Below are 25,375 nucleotides of genomic sequence, written 5' to 3' on the forward strand. Positions count from 1 at the left end.
TGCCCCTGTGCCTTGGTGACAAGGAGCCTGTGGGATTTGCCCCTGTGCATGGTCAAATGCTGCTCTAAGAGCACACAGAGTTTCCTTGGGAGCAGTGGATGCCTGGGTTATAATGTGTATCTCTCATGTTAAAGTAGACATGAGAGGGCTCTGAGGCTGGTCTGGTTCTGGGCCTGTTTCTGCCAGGAGCTAAAATGGCCTCCAAGCCCGTTCCAGCCCTAGCTATGCCAGGCATTAAGATGGCGGCCGCCGCCTAGGAGGCCTCCCTGTCACGTGACAGTCGGCTGCCTGGCTTGGTGAATGGCGCTGGGGGCGTAGCGAGCGGCGCTGGCGTACGCCTGGGGCGGGCCCCCTGCTGGCTGGCGGGGGCGCCTCAGTGGGACCCGTTAGAGCGGCAGGAAGACGCGGCCCCCGCCCGAGGCTGAGGCAGGCGGCCGCCGCCCGCGCCGACATGTCGAAGCGGCTGAGGAGCAGCGAGGTCTGCGCGGACTGCAGCGCTCAGGGTAGGAGCGGCCGGGGCTGAGGGGGATGGGCGGCCCCGAGGTGCCCCGTCCCTTGGGACTCTCGCTTCGGGGCCTTCCCCAAGGGAGCCCGGGGTCCTGCCCGAGCCCCGCCCGGGGGGCCGCGTTCGCCCCGCGCTGCACCGGGACCTAGGCCGAGCCCCCGGGGGCTGCGTGGCCGGCGGGCCCTGCCCCAGGCACCCCCCCCCCGGGCAGCCGGTGGCGGGCGCCTCGGGGGGGCGCGCGGAACAAGCCGCCCTGGCTGCGAGTAGCAAACAGGAAGCCCGGTGCAGAAGTAGCGCAGGCGCTGGGCGTTGTGCGCTCCTCGCAAGTGACAGCGGCTGGCCCTGGAGCAAAGAAACAAGCCGGGTCTTCCTCGGCGGTGACAGGAGTGTCCTGCCCGGGGCCGGAGCCTGGGCGCCCCCGTTTCCGCTCCCCGGGGCCACCTGCAGCACCCTGGCATCCTCTCCGCCTCCAGCCACGAGCCGTGCTGCCTGCCCCTGCTTGAAAACCCTTGTCGAGCCCGGCTGCCCTAGGACTGTGTCTGACAAAGGTGGCCAAGCATGGTCGCGGCTAGTCTGGTTTGTTGTTCTAGTGTGGACGTGGGCTTTTGAAATACCTTTGGTGTATTCTGGGCAGGCTCTGTCTCTTCCAGTTTATAGAGCGTAGGGCACAATAATTGGAGCCTCTGAGCACTATTGGAATATAAATATAGACTAACAAACAAATGGTTTCTGATAACTCATCTGTATACTGAAAATGGTTTTCAACAGTTTCTAGTTTGGGCAAGGGCCATCTGGTCAAATCACAAAACTAGAAATCAATAGATGTGGGTTCTGCTAGCTTGATCAGTGTGTGTCACTTCCCCTCTCTGTGCCCCTGTGAAATGGGAAGAATAATGCTTTTCTACCTCTTGAGTATTGATGGGCTTAACTCACCAGGGTTTGCAATGACTTTTAATTTGTTGGATGAATGGATGGTGTGGTAGAAGTGCAAAGTATTAGTGTTATTCTGGCACTACGTCACCCAGACTTGAGAGAAACATAAACTAGTTGTTCACTTACCAAAAAAAAAAACCAAAAACTAAGAGCAATTGAAGTTGCAGTTGTAGAACAGGGAAGCCACCTTTCCATGCCCTTCCAGAATGTGGACTTAAAAGTCCCAAACTGAAATGTTAGGAAACTAGTTTCTGAGTTAAGGACTCCCTGTTTATGTCACCATGTACTACTATTACTAGGTAAAAGCAAATTGTTTTCTTTAAATTAAGTTGTTGCTCCTGTCTCATTTCTTGCCATTTCAGTTCCCCAGTTATGCTCTAGAGCAAGAATTACAGCTTTAAAATGGTTTTGTAAAGTTTCTTAATCTTGAGGAACCATCTCTAGAAACAAGTGGTTGTAGCTCATTCAGCCTCTGACATTTCCAAACAAGGAAATGAAAGGGCATATTGGACCACCAACTTGTTAGCCATGGGAAGCTGTTTGGGTGTGTGCTTGAGGGAGCTGTTTAAATATCATTACTATTGTAGTCATTCACAACTTCAGTTTACTATCAATTTCAAGTTTGAAACATGAGCTGTACAATGATATCAACATAATTAAAAAAAACTTTATGGTAGCTTAGCTACTAACATTTAGATTGTAAATTCTTTGAGACAAGGACTGTCTCCTTTTTTGCATGTTTTTAGATTTTTAGCTGCAGTGATTTAATTAGGTTTGTGGGGGGCAAGGCTGTAGCAGCCAAGGTCAGAGAGAAAGAACTTGCAGGTAATCAAGATAAGATGAAGGTCTGAATGAAAATTGTTGTGTTGTGGACAAAGAGGAAAGGCCGGAGGGAGGGAGTGTGTGTGTGTATAATATATATGAATCAGCAAGATTTAGGCATGGTCTGGATGTGTGGGTTTAGAAAGAGGGCTGAATCAAAGATGACACCCAGATTATAGACTGGAGAGACTAGAAGAATGGTGGTGGTGTCCCTGGTGATGGACAGCTGAGGGGAAAAGGGTGCCCTTTCAAGGCAGGGAGCGTGTGAAGGGAAAAATGAAGTGTGTGTGCGCATGTGGAGGGAACGACAGACAATGACTTTAAGGGTCTAGAATAGTAGTTCCCAAACTTTAACAACCTGCGAACCCCTTTCATGAAAATATCAAATCTTGTGACCCTGCCCCTTCCCCCCCCCCCCAAAAAAAGAATATTTCCAGGGATTTTCTCCTTTGCCTGAGTATAAATTATAGAAGCAGTGATCTTGGAAATAATTTGTTTTTTTATGATGCGCTTATTACACACTATTTATTATTACATTATTATTTATCATTACATTATTAATTTTATTACATTATGAAAACGGCAACACTCTTCCAAGATTTCATTTTTGTAGCTTATCACTTTGATTAAGCCTCCTACATGTTTCATCCAGGAGTACCAGACGTGAAAGAGCATGAAGGTATTTAAGAAGCCAACTCAATAAAGAGTTCCTCCCACAAGCATTCGGGTCTTGAGCAGTCCAGGCAAACAACACACAACTGCAACAAAGCTTAAACTTGTTCTGCCAGGAAGTCATGGTCACAGTGCTCGGGCTGCTGGCCCCCGTGGCCGGAGTCCCTAGGGATTGTTCTGCACACCATTACAGAATTTTTTTCTGAGAACCCCAGTTTGGGAACCACTGGTCTAGAATGAAACTTCTGAGTCTGCGAAGTTACACCTTACTCATCTCACAATTTTAGGTATCAAGTTTAAAAAATAAAACGTCTAACATAGAATTTGCAGGAAAAACATTTAGTGAGATAAATCTTGTAAATTGGCATACTTATATAATGTAAAGAATTTGTTGCATTACTAATTCCATGAGTGAACCTCCATTTAAGGAGACACAGTCTAGATACATTACCCTTTTAAACATGTTTCCATACGTATGTTTATAATCTAACAGAATATTAAAATGGGAGAATTTAAAAATTGATTTATTTTTTGTGTTTGCTGTTCCTTTTTACACCTTCTGCTTAGATCAGGGGTTCTCAAACTGGGGGTCGGGACCCCTCACAAGGTCATTACATGGTGGGTCGCTAGCTGTCAACCTCCACCCCAAACCCCGCTTGCCTCCAGCATTTATAATGGTGTTAAATATATTAAAAAGTGTGTTTAATTTATTAGGGGGGTCACACTCAGAGGCTTGTGATGTGAAAGGGGTCACCAGTAAAAAAAAAAACGTTTGAGACCCACTGGCTTAGATGTTTATTAAATACTATTTCATAGTCAGTTTCACTTCCTGACAATTCAGTCAGTGTATTATGGGTATGCCAAGCCATAGCAGTGTTGACAAAGCATAAGCAAGAAGCATAATCCTGTGGGATTTGTTGAAGGTAGGTACAGTTTTCCAAGGATAGGGCTTCAGTGTGTCCAGGAGTTTATCGTCCATGTCCATTCATTATGCCTGTACTGCAGAAATTGGATGAGAAATTGAATCATAGAATCGTGGGACTGTAAGGGACCTCAAGAGGTCATCTAGTCCAGTCCCCTGCACTCATGACAGGACTAAGTATTATATAGACTATCCATGACAGACAGGCATTTGTCTAAGCTGCTCTTAAAAAATCTTCAGTGATAGAGATTCCACAACCTCTCCAGGCAATTTATTCTAATCCAGTAATTAGAAATAGTGTAGGGCAATGTTTTAATTTGTTGATGAGGTTTGTAAAACCTAAAATATAGCCTTAAACTATGATGGATGTACAGTATTTAAAATGTTACCATTTCCATCAATACTATCACTCTAACAGGGAATGCCTCTAAAATGTTACACATTTTAAGGGTGTGCACACTACTTGACAGTGTCCTTTTACATATATTTCATGCTTGTTTTATATCTGTGTGTGAGTGATCTAGAATTTTGAAAGCTGTGTTCAGAGAAGAATTCTGCTTCATCAAGTCAGATTAAAATAACATTGAAGTATTAGCTTTTAGCATAAGATTGTTCATAATGTACCATACTACTTCTAAGTTTAGAAATCACAACAAATTTGTTGTGCTGCCTTGAAATATGTTAATTTCTACAAATTCAGATCTCTTGGTCTCTTATAGCACAAGACTCTTGATTTGTAAACTGAATAAAGCAATTTTTTAGGTAGATTTAAACATTAAACTAGCATCAGAGTTAAAAAAGAATCTGACAGATGTTCTTCTAACATTACTTTCATTTTACAGTTGTTGAACTAAATTGAGCTCAGAGCTTGGGTAATTCCTTATGAGCTTGCACGAGGAATGAATCTGAGGGCATGTCTACACTGCAATTAAAACCCCCTATCTGGCCTGTGCCAGCTGACTCAGTCTCGGGCTAAGGGGCTTTAAATTGTGGCGTAGACGTTTGGGCTCAGGCTGCAGCCTGGGCTATGGGACTAAGGAATCTGAGCTGCAGCCCTAAGCCCAAACGTCTACACCACAATTAAACAGCCCCTTGGCCTGAGCCAGCCGGCACAGGCCAGCGCTGGTGTCTAATTGAAGTGTAGACATACCCGAAGAGACCAGAATTTTGTCAGTAGCGAGTGATATTATCTGCTCAGTTTTAGTGCTGCTCAGTAAAACTACTCAAATATTTAAATGGTCATGGTCAAAAAAGAATTAATGTTAAATTATTTACCTTTCTTACTAATAACATAATAAATTGTTAAAACTGAAGAGTCTCCACAATCAGTTTTACTTTCCTCCATTGTAATTTACTCTTTGCATTTTATTCAGCTTGAATAGAAAAAGTAGATTAGTGAGTTTCTACTTGGTTTTGCTTGAGAAGATTCCTGCACTAGTCCAGTGTTTTTGTATCTGAATTGCCCTATCTGAGTTGGCTTTTGGGGCCTCTTTTTGGCATCTTTCCTGCAAACCATTATGCAAATATGTAGCTGTACTTATGAACAGTCCCATTAACTTCAATAGGACTACTTACAAAGGTGAAGTTATACACATACATAAGTATTTGGAGGATCATGGCCTTAGGGGCTAACTGGGAAACCATAATTTGGAAGTTTTGTTTTAAAAATATTTTAAAAGGTATGTATTTTTGGTGGTTTTTTCATTTACTTCTGCTCAGTAACAGTTCTTTCTAAGGACTACCCAAGCATCATAAATAGTCTTTCCTTCTCAAGCTGTTGTGATTCATACTATATTTGTGTTTTGTGCTGTGATTTATTTGTCAGGCCAGTGATCCTCTCAAAAGAAAGACTGGAATTAATCACTAGATTGCAATGCACAGAAACTCTGAACATCCCAAAGTTTTGGAATAGTAATATAAGACAGGAAGGGACTTCTGAGAGGTCATCAAATCCAGCCCCTTGTATTTAGGCAGGACCCAGTAAATCTAGACCCATCCCTGCATGTGTTTGTCCAACCTGTTCTTAACAAATTCAGCGATGGGGATTTCAGCCTTCCTTCATAGGTCATGTTCTCAAGACCTTTAATCATTCTTGTTGCTCTTCTCTGGACCCTTTCCAATTTCTCCACATCTTTCTTGAAATGCCCAAAACTGGACACAATACTCCAGCTGAGGCCTAACCAGAGCAGAGTAGAGCAGAAGAATGACTTCTCGTGTCTTGCTCACAACACACCTGTTAATACATCCCAGAATCATGTTTGCTTTTTTTGCAACAGCATCACACTGTTGACTCATATTTAGCTTGTGGTCCACTATAACCCCTAGATCCCTTTCTACCGTACTCCTTCCTAGACAGTCTCTTCCCATTCTGTATGTGTGAAACTGATTTTTTCTTCCTAAGTGGAGCACTTTGCATTTGTCTTTGTTAAACTTCATCCTGTTTAACTCAGACCATTTCTCCAATTTGTCCAGATCATTTTGAATTATGACCCTGTCCTCCAAAGCAGTTGCAATCCCTCCCAGTTTGGTATCATCCGCAAACTTAATAAGCGTAATTTAATTGAAGACTTATCAGGTCCCCCCCTCAGTCGTCTTTTCTCAAGATTAAACATGCCCATTTTTTTAACCTTTCCTCACAGGTCAGGTTTTCTAAACTTTTATCATTTTTGTTGTTCTCCTCTGGACTCTTTCCACTTTGAACTTAACTGTGACTAAAACTAGGTGTTGTCTATATACAGAGTTTCACCAGTTTAACTTTGTGTCTGTTTAAAAAATGATTCAGTTAAACAGTGTATGCACAGGATTTTGCACTAATTAATTCAATTTTTACACCTGGTTTATATGCATTTAGTTTAACTCACCATTTCCTACCCCACTCTCACATCACTGTCCTCCAAGCCACTTGAGTTTAACTAAATCAGATGAAGATTATAGTTTATAAGGCCAGAAGGGTTCACTGTGATCCAGTCTGACCTCCTGTAAGGCAGGTTTAAATTGAATTAACAGGGTTCATGCAGCTTTTTGCACAGTCTGTCTAAATCTGTTTAAAACTGGACCTTTAGCTAAACTAGTGCAATTCTGACTATAATGAAACTCCTCAGCCCTTTCCTTTCCTTCTCCGCCTCCACTCCCACACACTCAGTCAGAACCCATTATCCTCCCTGTCACTCAGGCCTGTAATTTGGGAGGCTTCTTTGATGCCTCCGGCTTCCTTGCTTAACACATCCAGGCGTCGTCTAAATCCTGCTGCTTCCTCCCCAAACACCTTACAAAATCAACCATTTTCTTTTAGTCCATGTTGATAACTCTCATTTAGACCCTTAGCATCTCATGGCTTAATGATTATGTCCACCTTCTCTCTGGTTTCTAACACTTAGTAGGAGCTAAGAACATCATCTTGGCCCATCACTTTGATTGTGTCAATCCCCTGTGAATCCTTCCATTGACTCTCCTGTTTTCCACTGTATCACATTTTAACTCTGTTCTTATCACATCACTCCCTACACTCTGCCAATAACTCAAGGCCTTAAATGCTTATTTGTCATCTTCTGCCACAAGCTTCTGCGTGCTTTTGTCCATGCTGCTCCTCATGCATAGAATGCCCTCTCTGAACTATTCAGGGAAGCTACTATCTTCTCAGTATCATTACTCTTGTACTCTCCCCTCTTGTTACTTCCACTTGCAATATTTTGTTTCAAGTCAGATTGCAGGCTGTTTGGGGCAGGGACTGTCTCCTGCTGTGTGTTTTTACAGTGCCTGAAATTGATTGTGTCCTTTGGGTGCAACAGCAATAAGAATAGTTACTATAGTCAGCAAGCAGAATGCACGTGGTCTTTGTACAGTAAACTATGCCCTGTTAAAAATGTTCTCCATTACACAGCTATTCTAACATCTGTCTAAGATGCGATGTGGGTATATTTTGTTTAGTGTGTATACTGCTTTGACGTGTCCACATACGAAATATTCTATCAGTATAAGCTGTAGTGATGTTCAGATAAGGATAGCTGTCGGAATCTACATACTCATATTTACTTTTCTCTTTAAACTGTTTAAATTTTATAGCCCTTGCTATTTTGAGCAAAAACTTGTTTCTGTATAGTTGATAGAATATTAATTCTCTGAAAGCTGACCAGGTTCTGGTTGTCCACTTGCTGGTTTTTGGTCTTTTGAAACTTGTTACTATCTGAAACAGAGCCTTAAATACTTGGGTCTGAAAATCCTTGGAAATAGCAGTACAGTAGCCAAGCTTAAATTCAAAAAGAATCTTGCTTTTTATCTAAAACAAACTTTATATAAACATAATAAACAAAGGAGGGCTTGTACATTTTGGAAGCTTCTAATGTATCTGAAGAGAGGAGAAACATTAGGAATTGAAATGTTCTGTTTAGGTATTCAGTACTTAAATATATTGCTGTTTTCGCTGATTTATGTTGAAGTGAATGCTGGCATCAAAAAGCTTAGTTTGTTAATTAGTTCTAATTATATTGAATGATCCTGTAAATTAACTGGCATGAATTAGCTAAATAACACAGGTCATCATAATATTACCTTCTTTTTGAGTTTTGTTCCTGACCAGATGGATTTATTGTGAAGACAAACACCTTGTTTAAACTTCATAATCTTGAAAAAGTGGTGTAAGTGAAGAATCCCATTGGCACAGGTCCTGGGGGGTAGTCTTTCTTTAAAACTTGACACCACTTTATTTTTAGTGGTGAAACTAGCTAAACTGTAAATAATTGTATTGGTCTTACTAAACTTATCTTGCTTGCACTACCACTAAAAGGAAACAGCATCTCTGACCTCAGGCTAAATTGCAGCTTGTTTCATGTGATCCTAAAGATGCTATATAAAATACATCATACACTTCAAAAGAGTGACATGTACATTCAGTAAAAAAGAAAGTGTGTATTTCCCATTCCCCCTAACCTTTGTGTGTTTGTTAGTTTGTGAGTCCTTCAGGGCAGGGACCATTGTTCCTTGTCTGACTTGAAAGTGCCTGGCACATAGTAGGGCACTACCATAAGCCAATAATAAATTATAAAAATAGGAATTGCAACTTCAGAAGTAGGTTGGGAAATGGGTTATTGACTTCTTTTGAGACCATATTGGAATACAGTACAGGAGTTTCAAGTGACATACACCTTTAGTATGTGGGTAAAGATTGTGGGGATATACTTTTGTCTGGTTTTTCTCATGTACCAGAATGGCAGCGCAATACCCTAGGGCATTGTGACTTCTCATGATGGTCAAAATCATTCCATAGAACACTGAACACATCTCATTGACCTGCCTCGATGTCTTTTACTTAGTCTTACTATGGGGAACTGTGGATGATAAAACATGCTGTGCTATAACATTAGATGATTACTGGCTTAGCGTAAAAGTAGCATTGTAAGGAATTGTGTCACTGTGGCATTTTTTTTTTTTTTACCAATTCTTGAAATTAACATAGCTATATCCTGCTCTTTTGTCTTACAAAAATAGTGCCTCTTATTTGTATATTAAAATAAAAATACATAAGAACACACTGCAGATTTAACAAGGCAGGACTTAAAACTTTGAGCAATAAACAATAAATACAATAATACTTATTATTTATATAGTATTTTGCATTTAGAGATCTCCAGGCCCTTTACAAAGATGGGATATGTATCATTATTCCTATTTTACAGACAGGAAAACTGACACAATAATTATAGGATTTTCTATGGCACTCCTCACTGTAGTATCTGAGCACCTCATGAACTGTAATGAATCTAGCCTCATAAAACTCCTATTGAGGAAGGGAAGGATTGTCCTCACTTTATAGATGGGAAACAGATCAGAGTAAGTGGGGTTTTTTTCCTCAAGGTCCCACAGCAAGTCAGTGTCAGAACTTGAAACAGAACCCAGATCTCCTGAGTCCCAGTCCAGTGTCTAACCACAAGACCCATATTTCCCCCAACATCTTTAGGCCTAGGGAGTCTGTGACTTTCCCAAGTTCATATAGCAAGTAAGTGATGGTAGATCCAGGAATAGAACCCGTTACACCTGATTCCCAGTCTTGTGCTCTAACCACTGGCCCACAGTGCTGCCCATATTATAATAATATGCTTCTCTTTTCCAGACCCCTGTTGGGCATCAGTAAACAGGGGAATTCTGATTTGTGATGAATGCTGTAGTGTTCATCGGAGTCTAGGACGTCATATCTCTCAAGTGAGGCATCTTAAACACACACCATGGCCTCCAACGTTGCTTCAGGTAAAAGCTGAGGATTGCTTTCTGATGAGAGTCGGAAAATGCAGTTCTTAGAGAACTCTAATTACTAAACTTTCTGGTGGGGAGGGTTGCTTCATTAAGCTCTTTTTAAAATAGGTTTCTTGGTTTCTGTTACATTGCTGTAATAGATTATTAAAGTCAGTGTTACCTCCACATTTTAAACTTACTGTTAGGGCAAATTCAGAGCCTGGGGTATAGTTAAAATTTCCTTGGTTTTGAGAGTTAACTTTTGTCTGTCTGTCCAACCGGAGTACTGCAGTACATCCACTTCTACTCAAATTGTCAGGTTGTAACAAGCCTTTTTTCCCCCCAGAGCTACAGATGAGGTCTGTTGCTGTGGCTATTTAGGAGAATCTAATTCTAAGCGCGTGCCCTTTCTGCTTTCATTTCTTCTTTCTCACATGTTCTCTATTTTGGGAAGCCTAAAAGATCCTTTGGTAGCTACTTTAACGAAGCCTTCTTGAAAAGTTGCTTTGCTCTTTCAAAGTTTAAATTTACTTGAGGGTATGTCTGCGCTATAGAGACTGCACTAGCATAGCTACATCACCACAGCTATGCTGGCATTCCCCGGGATTGTAGATGTAGCCTACACTGGTGGAAGGGATTTTTTCCACTGGTGTAGGAACAACACCTTCCTGAACAGTAGTAGTATGTGTCTACACTGGGGGCTATATAGCTACGTCATTCAGCTTTTCACACCCTGACCCACGTAGCTATGTCGACCAAACTTTTAAGTTCAGACCAAGCAGTAGTGTTTGTGGGTGAGAGTTGGTGGACCATCTGCACTTGCAGCAATAATAATTTGACTGGCATCTGCAGGCCAGTTAACAATGAGTAAAAATTGCATGATTTTCCATTTCTTTGCATTTTGCATATTGTAGCAGTTCTAGGTCAGAATATACACTGGCATGGACACTGATTGTCAGATGCGTATACAAATATGTGCCTGTGAACATTTATTCCCAAAACAAAGCTTTCTCCTAGTTAATTTAAAGGAGCTATCCTTGCTCAGTATAGGAATCTGGTATACACACGACTAGATCTGACATTCCATTTAGGACACAGAAACATGCAAATGTGTTGCCATTCTCATTTACCTCCATGTGAGCCTGTCCTTTTTTTTTTTTTTTTTATAAAAAAACAAAAACCACAAACCAAAGGCTTCTAGATTAATAACTTAAAAAGTGAGATGTTACTTTGTAGCATGTCTGGATTCCAACACTTTCACTATGTAAATGTGTATGAAATTAAAATAAAAGTGAGGGTTAGGTTAAGATTCAGGCAAATTATATTTTATTTTAAAAATAAGTTTAGATTGTATGTGTCTGATTTGTCTCCCTTTCCCCACCCCAAAATGCACACTACCTCTCTGCTCTGTGCTCTGGTGCTACTTTCTAAGTACAGAAGACAGCACTCTTCTCTAGACAGGCAGCTGCTGCTTTTAGCAGCAGAAGATCCACAGCTGGGGAGAAACCATGCCATATGTCTCACCTGCACACCCTAAAAAAGATCACTCCCAGCCAAAGTGGGGAGAAGCCACCCATGCTTTCAGTTCCTACGCAACAGGGAGGTCTGAGGAGACAACCAGTTGCCTCTTAACCTATATCCCTACAGCAAAACAAAGAACCTGTGGGGAAAAGAGGCAAGTGGATAATGTGCCAGCTCATGAAATGTAACTGGTTGACTGATCTCCCCAGGAATTCTGCCCATCTCTCCTTCATGGCTGAGTTTGGGTCTCTTTGGGAGAACAAAGTCTTCGGTCCCCAGATGCAAAGCAGTGGATCTGCTTATACTGATGCAATTTAAAGCAGCATTAGGTGTCTGCCTTCAGGTAAATGCTGCCTTCCCTGCTTGCAATATAATCTGTGAAACTACTTATTTTTAAGGCCCACCCCAAGAAGATCTCCAGGTGCCATACAACAATAAAATGAATAGAATAGGTAAACGTACATGATGAACCTCTTCTTGAACTCCGATTGAGGGGGAGGCTCTTACTGAAAACAAGAAGAGCTGCAGCAAGCTTAACTGGGCTTTGGGTCACGTACAATCTAAAATTGATAGTGGAAAGTATAGACAAAAGAACATCACCCTAACCTGCTCTCTTCTTAACAAAATAAGGTTTGATATCAGTTGCCTTTTAATATTAATAAAAAAGTCCAAATATATCCTTTTCCTTGGCAACTTTCTGGAGTAGCGCAAAAATGCTCTCCACTTGGGAAATACCATCTGTGAGCTGCTCTGCCTGTGCAGGTAGTAGTAAAATACTTAATGCCTGTTGCACACATTTTGGGTTTCAGATGGTTGAAACACTGTATAATAATGGTGCTAATTCCATATGGGAACATTCTTTGCTGGACCCTGCATCTGTTATGAGCGGAAGGCGCAAAGCTAACCCACAGGATAAAGTGCAGTAAGTAGAATGTTTATAAAATTCTGTGTGTCTTCAGGAGCCCCTTTGTAAAAATGTACCTATTTTGACTAGTTGTGAGAAGGGCAGCAACAGATGAGTAAAAACCTGATCTTGTATCAAGTCTTATCAAGGACATTGAAGAGTATTGCTGATGTGACTAAATCTGAGAAAATCCAGTCTCCTTTATTCACTGACTTAACCCCTGATCTGTGCTCACAGCAGAGGAGATGTTAAATATTCTCTGAAGTATCCTTGAAGATCACTAAAGTTTGGGTTTCAAAGACTATGCTGAAATGAGTGAAGAGGTCTTTTCATTCTCTTGCATCATGTGCATCAATAGTATTAATGTATCATCTGTGGTCTCAATTGTTGGGTATTGGGTTTTTTTTAATCTTCTCTTCTATGCCTCAAATGTCATCTTTTCCATTTCTGTATCAGTATTTTCTTTCAGAAGCTCAGATAATTAGTTTTAAAAACATAGTTTCTTATCTGACTTTGTATATTAGTTTAAGGTGTTGATCCTGAGAGGTGCTGAGCACCAGCAGCTTTCAGTGAAATCAATAGAAGTGGAGGGTTTTGATAGCATTTCAGGACAGGCCTTAAGCTTGTAAGCAGGATAATTGAAAATAGTGAAGTAACTTTATTACTTTTAGAGTTGGTCAGAAATTTTCACCAAAAATCTCAATTTTTGCCAGAATTCTAAGGGTTATTGTCTGAAAACAAGCATTTTCAGTTTTTCTACGAACCCAGCCCTCCTCCCCCAAACAATTTTGTTGTTGTTGAAGAAAATAACATTTTCATTTTTATCAAAAATTTTCACTGGAAGGGGGAGATAATTTCACTACTAGCTCTAATTATTTTGACACTACTTTCAATAACAATACCCTTCAATAGGGAATTAAAATCTGGATTGAATTATGAAAATATTTCCTAGTGTCTTACTCTGTCATTTGCTCTGTGCAAAAATCAAATCTATTGGCATTCTGTATTGAAATATCCTATGTACTTTAATTTTATTTATAAAAAGCCAACATTTATTTTGCAACTCCTTTGCTTTGATTTCTTCTTACAGTCCCAACAAAGCAGAATTCATTAGAGCTAAATATCAAATGTTAGCATTTGTTCATCGCTTGCCATGCCGAGAAGACGACAGTGTTACTGCCAAGGACCTTAGTAAGGTAAGTTTTGCTTTCTTTCAGTTTGTGGACGGGAACAAAACAGCTTGCAGTTGTCACAAGATACTGCAAGACTGATACCTGAGTAGACTTGAATTACTCTGATCTTAATATGAAAGATAACTAGTATCTCCATGGTACTGCACTTTTGTGTATACAAATGTATTAAGCATTCAAACTTAACCTTGAAGGGAAATATTTTTCAACAGTGTCTGATTGGCACTAACAGAAGTTATATATGGATGTTAGAGAACCCCAGGCCTCAAGTTAACTGACCCACCTTCCTAGAAACTGTTGGAAAGTAAAATATTCAATGGCTATATGGCTAGTTTTTTTAATATCTGTTCCTAATACAGTGAAGATGACTGACTCATTGTTCTTGTGTATCCAGATTTTTAACAGACAGTCCTTTTTGTTTTTCAGCAACTCCATTCCAGTGTGAGGACAGGGAATCTGGAGACGTGCTTGAGATTACTCTCTCTAGGAGCTCAGGCCAACTTTTTTCATCCTGTATGAAAACCTTTTTTATTAGCTTGGTGTTAGATCAATTCTTAGTCTGTCATTATATTTATGTTGGTTTCAGCTGACATACATTTTATATCAGTCACGTATTCAGACCTGCCGATTGAACATAAGCATGTGTGGTTTTTAATGACTTTTTAGGAGAAAGGAAACACCCCGCTTCATGTTGCTGCCAAAGCAGGACAGATTTTACAGGCAGAGTTGTTGGCAGTCTATGGTGCTGACCCTGGCACACAAGACTCCAGTGGAAAAACTCCAGTTGACTATGCAAGGTAAATGGCTTTGATGTTTTGATTTTTAATCTTGATTTTAAATAAAAAAAAAAAAGGTAAATTATCACCTCTCCCAGGTTCTCTGGGTATCCTGACAGACATTTAAGTTCACAATTAAACCTCAAATGAGTGCTTTTCCCAGGATAAAGTAAATGCACACAGAACAAATAAAATATCTCGTCTTCAACCTAAGAGAACAGATTGGCCGTGCAGGGTCTCAGAAGGGCTTTGCCCTACCAGCTAAATGGCTCTCTAGTACCGGTGGGGACTCAATTCCAAATTCCCTAGCAAAGAACACACTGTAGGCAGCTTCCTCTCTTTTGCATCAAGGGAGCTCCAGCGGCATGAGTGCCTGTATGATTTCAAGTGCAGCAATATGGCAAAGGAAGATGCACATCTAAGTAACCAGATCTCAAATAATACGTTATTTATTTGTATTACTGTAGCAAGACTTAGCATGCATTGTGTGTATAAAATTACAGACAAGCTACCAAGCTAAGGCTGTATTCCAAACAATTCCAGTAGCAGCAAGATTCAGAAGTCGTGTAGTCTCAATGCTTGGATTTATTTATTGGTTTGGAAATGGTATATAAGGAGACACCAAGGACAGAACAAATCTTCCGTTGGAATCGGATACCATGTACCAGAGTTGTTGCCACAGCTGTTATTCCAATGCTAAACTGGACACGGTTGGTTTACCATCTCAAAAACTGCTCAGAAAAGACTATTCTGCCTGTTTTGGATAAATTGTTAATCAGCTTCTCTAGCAGGTAGATAAGCAAAGCTATTCCAGAATACTCAGCAACTCATTTTGAACAGATCAGAAAAGTCTAATTCCCTTTTAGTATTTACTTCTGAAGATTCTCTTGTGATTCTGACACCCTTTGGAAAAATCTCAAACACATACTAAATTGAAAATGTAGTAGTGATCTGATGTTGTATTCATGATGCTAAATTTAATCTTTTCAGAGCAATTTTTGAACCTTTACATTTTATAGCCAGTGAATCATAAATGAATGCCATTTTCTGTTTTATGTCTAATAGACAAGGAGGGCACCATGAATTGGCAGAGCGCCTTGTAGAAATACAGTATGAACTTACTGACAGACTAGCATTCTATCTCTGTGGCAGGAAACCAGGTGAGTACAAAAAAACTATCCCAAAAAAGTGTTGTTTTTCAAATAGTGATTATTTGAATAGACAAACTAAAAAGAATATGACACCCATGTCATTGATGTTAAAACTAGCCCCATGAGATCATTTATAAAAATTCTCAAGTCTGTTAAAAATAGGCATGAAATCATAGAACAGCAAAGGAAATGTTAGTGGCTTAAATTAGAGATGGTACAATTAAAATTTGAATTACATTTTTGAGTGTTGCTAGACATAATGGTAAACTAAAATCCCCTTTTTGTTGTAACACAACATGCATTCTGTCTCCAATACCCCATGCTCTGACTGGTAGGGTTATAGGGGTCACGAGGTACTGGGTGATTAAGTGACAGAATCTGCTTAAGAGCTACCGAAGGCTACAAAAGAAACTATCATGGAGTGAGATGCAGCATGTTCCCACAGCTGGCTAATAGACAGGAGACTTAGTAGGAATAAATGGTCAGTTTTTGTCATGGCAAGAGGTTACGAGGGTGTCTCCCAGTTCTGTGCTGGGTCCAGTGGTGTTCAATATATTAACAATCTGGATAAGTGGGTGAACAATGAGGTAGCAAAATTTTCAGATGACACACAGTTATTTAGGTTAGTCAAGTCCAGAAAGAACTAAAGAACTTCAGAAGGCCCAACCAATCTACGTGAATGGGCAACACACTGGCAAGTAAAGCTCAATATTGATGAACGCAAAATAATGCACATTGGAATGAAAACCTTAAACTACTCATACGCCTTTCACAGCTCTAAATTAACTATCAACTCAGGAAAGGGACCTGAATGTCATTGTAGACAGCTCAATGAAGACCTCTGCTCAACATGTGGTCAATAAATGTGATCTAAGGATACATAAGGAATGGGATGGAGAATAACATGGAAAATATAATGCCATTATATAAATAAATGGTGTGCCTCACCTATATTCTGTAGTACTGGTCACCCCATCTCAAAATAGATGTTGCAGGATTAGAGGGTGCTCAGAGAAGGGTGACAAATTATTAGGGGCAAAGAAAAAATCATAGAGAGAGATTGGGATTCTTTACTTTAGAAAGGAGATGAATAAGGGGAGACATGATGAAAGTATATAAAATAATGAATGGTCTGAAGAAGGTAAACTTTGAGCTTCTATTCTCTGTGTCTCACGATACAAAAGCAAGGGGACGTTTAGTGAAATCTAAATGTGGCAAAAGGAAATACTTTTTCAAACAACACATAATTAAACTATGGAACTTCTTGTCACAGGATGTCATTGAGGTCCAAGTCTTAGTATATTTCACAAAAGGATTGGATATTGACATGGATAACCAGACTATCGAACATTGTTAGTTAATGCTAACAAATTTTGGAAGAAGCCTTATGCTTCAGGGCTTAAGACACTCTAACTGTTGGGGATTAGGAGGAAACCTAATGTGGGAGGCCAATCATCCTGCTTCTGCTAAATGCAGATTCCCTTTCTGCAGGTTGCAGAGCTAAGATCTGTGACTTTAAACAGTCTAGTAGTAAAACAAATATGTTATATAGTCTAATAAAACTGAGAAATGTAGGCCAGTAACAGTGGTTGTTTGAAACACATCCTAAGTATTTTAACATTTAGCTTAACTCAATTTCAGATCACAACAATGGACAACACTTTATTATACCTCAAATGGCAGACAGGTAAGACTGCTGATTGAATAGCATGTATTTGAATAAATATCAAATAATTAATAATTGGTACTTTAAATTTTTGAATTTTCTATTGAAATATCTTTCAACTCTCTTGTCACTACACTGTGTTTATTCCTTTTTTGACACGTTTGGTCCATCATATGAGCTTTTCTGCTTTAGTACTTTAGAATCTGAGGAAAACTAGAAAAGTAAAAGGGTGTGAAATTTATCAGTTAGGTATGTGAAAGAAAATGCACAAGTAGTGTTGGAAAGCAAACTTGATTGATAATATCAATAATTGCTCTTGAACTTGTATCCTGATACAGCACTGTAAGACTTAAATTTTCAGGAAAATGGTGTCTTTTCTAGTAAACTTTTTGTAGTGTTGGCTGTGCTAGTGATAAGAACTTAGGAATGTAAAGGTCATGTTTATTTAAAAGAAATATAAAGAGTTAACATATCATAACAAAGTCCATATATTTTTCTTTTATTGCTGTGCAATTGGAAATAAGACGGCTGTAAGTAAACAGACTTCAGTTTTTTTGCAAACACACTAATGAATGTAACAAAGTTGCTTTAAAAAAAACTTTAATTAAAACCAGTTAATCTTCAGTTAGATATACAGGTGATGAGTATAGTTTTGTACAATACTTTATGGTGCAGTAGGGTCTTTTTCCACTAATAGTAATACTTAGCTCTTATGTAGGGGTATGTCTATACTTACCTCCGGGTTCGGCGGTAAGCAATCGATCTTCTGGGATCGATTTATCGTGTCTTGTCTAGATGCGATAAATCGATCCCGGAAGTGCTCGCCGTCGACACTGGTACTCCTGCTCCGCGAGAGGAGTACGCGGAGTCGACGGGGGAGCCTGCCTGCCGCGTGTGGACCCGCGGTAAGTACCTTGTAGTTCGAACTAAGATACTTCGACTTCAGCTACATTATTCACGTAGCTGAAGTTGCATATCTTAGTTCGAACTGGGGGGTTAGTGTGGACCAGCCCTAAGACTCCTCATCCATAGCTCTCAAAGCACTTTACAGAGCAAGGTGAGTTTCTGCAGCCCAGAATCTCACATTCTGGACATCTGGGCTGCTTTGCTGTCTCTGCAGCTCACTGAGACGGAGTTTTGGAGCTGAGTGGTCAGGCTACACCCCCTCAGTTCTTGTTAGCTTCCTTTCTCTGTCTCCATGGCAGCATGCGTACGGTTTTTACAGCTCCTGCCTTCACATCTGCCTAAGGGGAACTTTTTTTTGACAAAATCTGGCACAGTGGTGAGCAGTAATTTCTCTCTCTTCTCCCCCCCCACCCCCCGCCTCTGAGCCAGTTTTTTAGCCAGGTGTTGGAATGCCTTCAGAGCCTCAGATGCAGTACCTGTCTGCTTCTTCCTCTGAACCTTTGAGGTATGGCAGAGCAGCCTGAAAAACACCAAATGAAATCCGAAAGGTGCTCCATCTGTGATACTGTCCTCCCAGGCTCGACAAACATTGAGTTGTGCCCAGCCTACCTCCAGTCTTCCTTCCTTCCTTCCTTCCCTAATGTTAGGTCCCGGGGCATGTGGGATCCCATGCTCACTGGAGCAGCCGCAACTACAACCTTGGAAAAATGGACCAGGAGTCTATGTGCAGAACAGGGAGAGACTCCATGGACAAGGAGGATCCTAGTCAGCCAACTCAGGGAGTAAGTTCCAAAGGACCTCTGGAGAACAAAGGGCAGGCTTGTGGGGGTCACAGACCTCCCTTTCCCCTGCCCCCCCCAGTCCTAAAAGGGTCCTGAGCACCATGGGAAAAGGAATAGGGCTCATAAACACCCTCCCTCCTTTCCAATTCAGGTTGTCCTCAGGTCTTTACGAAGATGTGGGTGGTAGTCACAGCCAGGTTCAGGTCACAGGAGATCCACCTGTACCCCTTCCTGGATGCCATCTTTAATTAGAGCTCCATCCCCAGCACACAGAGCTACGTCCCTGACCTTGAATGTCCTGCAGGTGCATGGTTTTATCGACATCAAAAAAACAACCACCCTCTTTGATGGCATCCAACCAAATAACTCACTTGGGTGTGGACATAGAGGCCTCAGTAGCAAAGATATCTCCATCTCTAGAGAGATTCCAGAAAATTCAAGACCTCCTCTCATTGTTTTGGAGCTGCAGTAGGCCCTGATTGCACTGAGTCTTCAACTGCTAGGCCTCCTAGTGTTGTGCATAGGGATCACTCCATGGGTGCAATCACATATCCAGTGACTTCAAGGCTTCATCTTAAAGGTATGATACTCCCCAGAACGTATGAAAAATCAAGTGAGAGTTCCGGCACATGGTGGTCAGCCCAGGGCAGTGTCTGCAATGGGCATGCCCATATGCTTTCCAGATCCCCTGATCCTCACAACCAACACGAGCCTGGAGGGCTGGGGAGCACATCTGGGGTCTCAAACAGCTCATGGCATTGGAACCTGGAGGAAAGAACCAACACCATAAACCTTCTAGAACTAAAAATGCTCAAGCTGACCCTACGAAGGATCCAGTTCAGCCTAGAGGGGAACCACGTCCTGATTGTCAGACAATATGATCACAGCCACATACAAGAACAATCTAGGGGGAACAAGAAGCCCAGCGCTACATGCTGAAGCAATGCAAATCACACAGTGGGTGGAGCAGTCTCTCCTTTCCCTCAAGGCAGCTCACATAAAGAGAGACCTGAACCAGAAGGCAGACTGGCTCAGCAGGCTCAAGGTGAACAGCTCCAAGTGGGGCCTGAATTAGGATGTCTTAGGGTTAATCATACGATCATTCAGCCTGCCCTCAACCAGCTTATTTGTGAACCATGTGAATGTGAAGACACTAGAGCACTTTACCAGGGAAGTGGACCCCAGATCCATGGGAACAGATGCCCTATTGCACTGATGGCTAAAGGGTCTGCTCTATGCATTTCCACCCTTCCCATTATTAGGGAAGATGGTCAAGAAAATAATATGAGAATGGGAAACAGTAATATTGATAAACCCACATTGGATGAGGAGACCCTGGTTTTGGGACTTGTTAGGGCTGAAATTGGGACTGCTGCTACAGCTCCCAATGGGACAGGACATCCTCCCATAAGGTCCTTCTGCTTTATCTGGACCTGAACCAGCTGTATCGAACAGCCTGGCTATTGAAAGGGAAGCACTAGTATCATTGAGTCTGTCCTCCAAAGTCATCAGAACACTTCTTTCTCCTAGAAGAGTATCAACCTTGAAAGCATACTCCTCTGTCTGAACCAAGTTTTGCATCTCGTGCCAGGAACATGAAGCAAACCCAAGAAATTCGGGAATTCTGGCTATCTTGGGTTTTCTCCAAGAAGTTTTTGACAAAGGTCTCCAGCCCAACACTGTTATTTGTCAGGTGTCTGCCCTTAGTAGTGCGATGTTTTCAGGATCCACAGGTTCTCTGGCAAAGAACCCCCACGTAGCCAGATTCCTTAGGGAAGTGCAGTTAGCCAGTCTGGCAGTTAGAACTTTTTTTCCCAAGTGGGACTGAGAGCCCTGACAAACCCTTCAAACCACTGATGTCAGTGTCAGCATTTTATTTGTCCATCAAAACTTGTTTTGATAGCCATCACGTCCAACAGGCAAGCATTGGAGCTGGCAGTGCTCTCTATGCAGGAACTTTGCGGCATGTTTCATGAGGACAAAGTGGTGCTCAGAATTCCAAAATCATTGGTCCCGAAGGTGAGCTCTTCTTTCCACGGTTCCAAAGAGATGGTTCTACCTTTATTCTGTCCAAGCATCCCACCACGGAGAGGTGGCACACCTTAGATGTCAGAAGGGCTCTGAAAAGTTGCCTTGAACAGAGTCCACAAGGAGATCAGGTGCCTTGTTTGTATCCTTCCATGAAAGGACTCAGAGCTTTCATTTCTGTATTGGTAGTGGATTAGACTATCCATTGTGGAAGCAAAAAAAGCATTGGAGATTCCAGTTCCAGAATGTTAGAGCATGCTCCATGTGATCCCTGGCGACCTCATGGGCAGAAAGAGTTAGTGCCTCCACAGCAGAAATTTGTAATGCTGGTCAAATGCTCCCACCTTTATTAAGCACTACTAGCTGGACTTCCTGGCCTCTACAGAGGCATCCTTTGGCAGGAAGGTGCAGCAGGTGGTGGACCAGAAATGATTGCGCCCTTTGAGCAAATATTATAGATGGAGATGGATACCGTTTTCCTTTTTCTGCCCTTTTCTATAACATTCTTCCCAGACATCAGGAATTGTGGGAGATGCTGGGCTGCAGAGCAGGAAATTTCTTACCAATAATTTCCTTTCTGCTAGCAGCATTTCCCACAATTGTATCCACACTGGATGGCTCATCAGTCAAAGATCAGATATTAAGTGCGATCATTACCATATGACAATCTTCCTTGGTCTAATATACATAGTTCATTATCTGTGTAATATTTATTTGTTAATGATGTTATGCAAGTTTTACAGCTTGGAAATAACTCATCTGGAAGCAAGCAGAAGCTGAGGGGGCATGGCTGTGTGGCTCCAAAACTCTGATTTGCCTCCGTGAGCTACAGAGAAAGGAGAGCAGCCCAGACCTAAAGAATTGTGGGAGATACTGCTAGCGGAAAGGAAACTATTGGTAAGAAATTTCCCTATCAAAAGCCCCATTTTACATAGGGTGAAACTGAGGCAAAGAGAAGTGAAGTGATTTGTTCAAGATCACATATCAGGTCATACGGCCTGCAGTAGAACTTTGGTCTCTCACTGCTGTATAGTGCCCTCTCCATTGGGCATTTCTTCCTCTTTATCCTCATCTAGGATAATTGCTTGCAGGAACTTACCCCAGAGCCTTCCATCAAACTACCTTATTTGAGTCTTTCCTTCACAAAGTTCCTTGGAAGAAGTTCTACTGAAAGGATTTTGTGTCTGTGCTGGGGGGATTCCACCCAGTAATATACAGTGAGCTCACAATTTGTTGACTTTCTGGGTCTGGGGTTTCCACATTTAGTTCTGTTTTTGTTCTAACCACAAAGTTTGCAATTTGTGTGTCAATCTTGAGACAGGAAGCTAATATCAGAGGATTGCTTCATAGTTAGTCAATACAATACATCTTGTGGGTGACTTTGAGATGAGGCCTTAGTGCTTTAACACATTTATCCACCTGGTGGTACCCACCTCTCCCACTAATCAAGTAAAATAATCTTTGTGGGTTTATTACAGCTGTTCATTAGTTGACAGGACATTTTTTTTTAGGGCATGGTCAGAAGAGTATTTATTTTTAAACTTCCCTCTAGGAGCATTTCAGTGTCCTATAACACATTCTGCCTCTTTAGATGTGCAGGATTGCCATTTGGAATTTTAATAGCCACTTGATTCTGTGTGTCCTGGAACAACTATGTACAAGAAATCCAAGGACAACCACACTTATCTTCATAGTAACCACCGCAAACACAGCAAGAAATCTGTTGCCTACAGCCAGGCACTCGGATATCACAGTCCGGGATATACACCTTAACACACTCAAAACCATCTTCACTAAACAAGGACGCTCTACCAGAGAAGTAAATCGCATCATGGAACAGGCCGCCCAAACATCCCAAGAGAACCTGTTTCAATACAGAAATAAAACAAAACCCCCCAACCACACACCCCTAGTTGTCACCTTCAACCCCACACTGGAACCCATACGGGGTATCATCAAAGAGGTACAACCCATACTTGATGGGGACCCTATCTTGAAAGAAATCTTTCTTGAACCCCTTCTTCTGACCTTCAAACAACCCCTCAACTTCATCATCAGAAGCAAGCTCCCCACAGACACACCCGGACACACCAACTCAGAGCAGCACCAGGCCTTGCCAGAAGAACAGATGCAAAACCTGCATCCATAGCTCCATTGCTACAATTATTGTCGTCCTCCCACAACACACCTTTCAAGACCTCTGGGTCCTACACATGCCTATCTCAACATGTGGTGTACCTTATCTGGTGCACTAAATGCTCCAATAACAACTATGTGGTGAAACCAGACAATCACTATGCTCTCAAATAAACTCTCACAGAAAAATGATAAAAGACAAAAACACCCCCGTCACATGTGAGTGAAAACTGGTCACAAAGCGACCCCTCTGTATCTGACCTGTCAATCCGCATTCTCAAAGGAAATCTGCACAACATCTTCAAAAGATGAGCCAGAGAGCTTAAATTCATAACTTTGCTAGACACTGAAAATCATGTCTTAAAAAAGACACTGGATTTATGGTTTATTAAAACAATATGTAACCCACTAACCCCCCTTTTTTTGTTCTATGACTACAGGGGTGGTAACAAACCACTTCACCTTGAATGGTCACTTAGAACAGTGTTTCTCAACAACCAGTCCATGGACTGGCACCGGTCCCTGAGATCTTCCTGACACAATTTAGGAAGGCAGCAAGCTGGTGCCTGGTATCAAAAAGGTTGAGAAACACTGCCTTAGAATATGTGCTAAGTACTTATGCTAAACTATCTGTTCCATCTCATATTTAGCTGTGATGCTCGGAGTGCCTTTCCCAGACCTGAAGAAGAGCTTTGTGTAGCTCAAAAGCTTGTTTCTCTCACCAACAGAAGTTGGTTCTATAAAAGATATTATCACACCCACCTTGTCTCTCTAATATCCTGGGACCAACATAGCTACAACAACGTTGCATGCATGTACCTGAAATGTAAGTTAAACTCTTAGGGCTTTTCTACATTCCTGATGTAAATCCATGTGGTGGATGCACTCTCCAGAATAAGAGCATCTGCACGTGGAGAAAATCAGGAATGGTTAATCTGCCTTAAATTTACACTCTGCCTTATTTTGGATTAATTTTCATGTGTAAACAAGCCCTTAGAGTTTGAAAAAATGTGTAGTCTTTGTAACATTCAAAGAAGTGTCAAATGAAAATGAACTGACTTTTTATGGAGAAACTTAGCAATAAAGAATTGCTGTTCATACTGACCTCTTCATTGTTGTAGATATATAGTGATCACTTCTTGTTTTCATAGCAGTCTAGATTTGTCTGAATTGGCAAAAGCAGCTAAGAAGAAGCTTCAGTCTGTAAGTAAAGCATCTACTTAACCTATGCTATGCCACATGTAGTCTTAGGGTACATCTATACCAGGGGTAGGCAACCTATGGCACGTGTGCCAAAGGCGGCACACGAGCTGATTTTTCACTGGCACTCACACTGCCCGAGTCCTGGCCACCGGTCCGGGGGGCTCTGCATTTTAATTTAATTTTAAATGAAGCTTCTTAAACATTTTAAAAACCTTTATTTACTTTACATACAACAATAGTTTAGTTATATATTATAGACTTATAGAAAGAGACCTTCTAAAAACGTTAAAATATATTCCTGGCACGCGAAACCTTAAATTAGAGTGAATAAATGACGATTCGGCACAGCATTTCTGAAAGGTTGCCGACCCCTGGTTTACACAATCTCAGATCTCTCAACAGGTCTCTCATTCCAAACATAAGCATCTCTCTTGAACTGTTCACATTAGGAATAAATTCTGGAACAAATAATCACTACTTAAGCCTGCTCTGCTCACTTAATCCTAGAAATACCTCCCTCTCTCCTCCCCCAATATATTATTATTGGAAGGGCTGGGACTCTTGTGAGGTCAGGAAAAAAAGTCAGTTTTCCTTTATCTGTACTGGCTGGCTGTAGAACAGGCCTGATCTGTCTAGAGCAGGGGGTCTCAAACTTCATTGCACCGCGACCCCCTTCTGACAACAAAAATTACTATATGACCCCAGGAGAGGGGACTGAAGCCTGAGCCCTGCTGGGGGGTAGGGGAGAGCAAAGCCAAAGGGCTTCAGCCCTGGGCGGGGGGGCCTGTAACCTGAGCCCCGCTGCCCAGGGCTGAAGCCCTTGGGCTTCGGCTTCAGCACCAGGCGGTAGGGCTCAGGACTCAGCTTCAGCCCATGTGGTGGGGGTCCAACCACAGCAAGTCTAACGCCAGCCCTGGCAACCCCATTAAAGTGGGGTCGCGACCCACAGTTTGAGAACCGCTGGTCTAGATCCAGCACCCAGCAGGCTCTGACGCTGCTTTGGAAATTGAACAGCTTCACTCTGGCAGTCAGT

General features: G+C 41.6%; 1 protein-coding gene across 11 annotated transcripts in view; it reads left to right on the forward strand.

Annotated features, from left to right (window-relative positions):
* Nucleotides 1-301: 301 nt before the first annotated feature.
* GIT2 (GIT ArfGAP 2) overlaps nt 302-25,375 on the forward strand; it is a 50,891-nt gene continuing 25,817 nt past the window's right edge. For 8 of the 11 annotated variants that reach the window (XR_002907892.1, XM_026656863.1, XM_024196401.1 and 5 more), the window contains exons 1-9: nt 302-503; nt 9,961-10,094; nt 12,410-12,522; nt 13,595-13,700; nt 14,121-14,207; nt 14,361-14,491; nt 15,536-15,630; nt 17,263-17,308; nt 24,291-24,342. Coding sequence is in view for 10 of the 11 variants with exons in the window: in XM_026656863.1 (XP_026512648.1) it covers nt 452-503; nt 9,961-10,094; nt 12,410-12,522; nt 13,595-13,700; nt 14,121-14,207; nt 14,361-14,491; nt 15,536-15,630; nt 17,263-17,308; nt 24,291-24,342 (816 nt within the window). In the remaining variant the exon portion in view is untranslated. Of the gene's footprint in view, nt 504-1,046; nt 1,082-9,960; nt 10,095-12,409; nt 12,523-13,594; nt 13,701-14,120; nt 14,208-14,360; nt 14,492-15,535; nt 15,631-17,262; nt 17,309-24,290; nt 24,343-25,375 lie in introns of those variants that run through there. The other 3 variants (XM_024196402.1, XM_024196414.1, XM_024196406.2) reach the window with 2 other exon arrangements.

Source organism: Terrapene carolina, unplaced genomic scaffold (assembly GCF_002925995.2).
Source record: "Terrapene carolina triunguis isolate 2854851 unplaced genomic scaffold, T_m_triunguis-2.0 Scaffold234, whole genome shotgun sequence".
NCBI lineage: Eukaryota > Metazoa > Chordata > Testudines > Emydidae > Terrapene > Terrapene triunguis.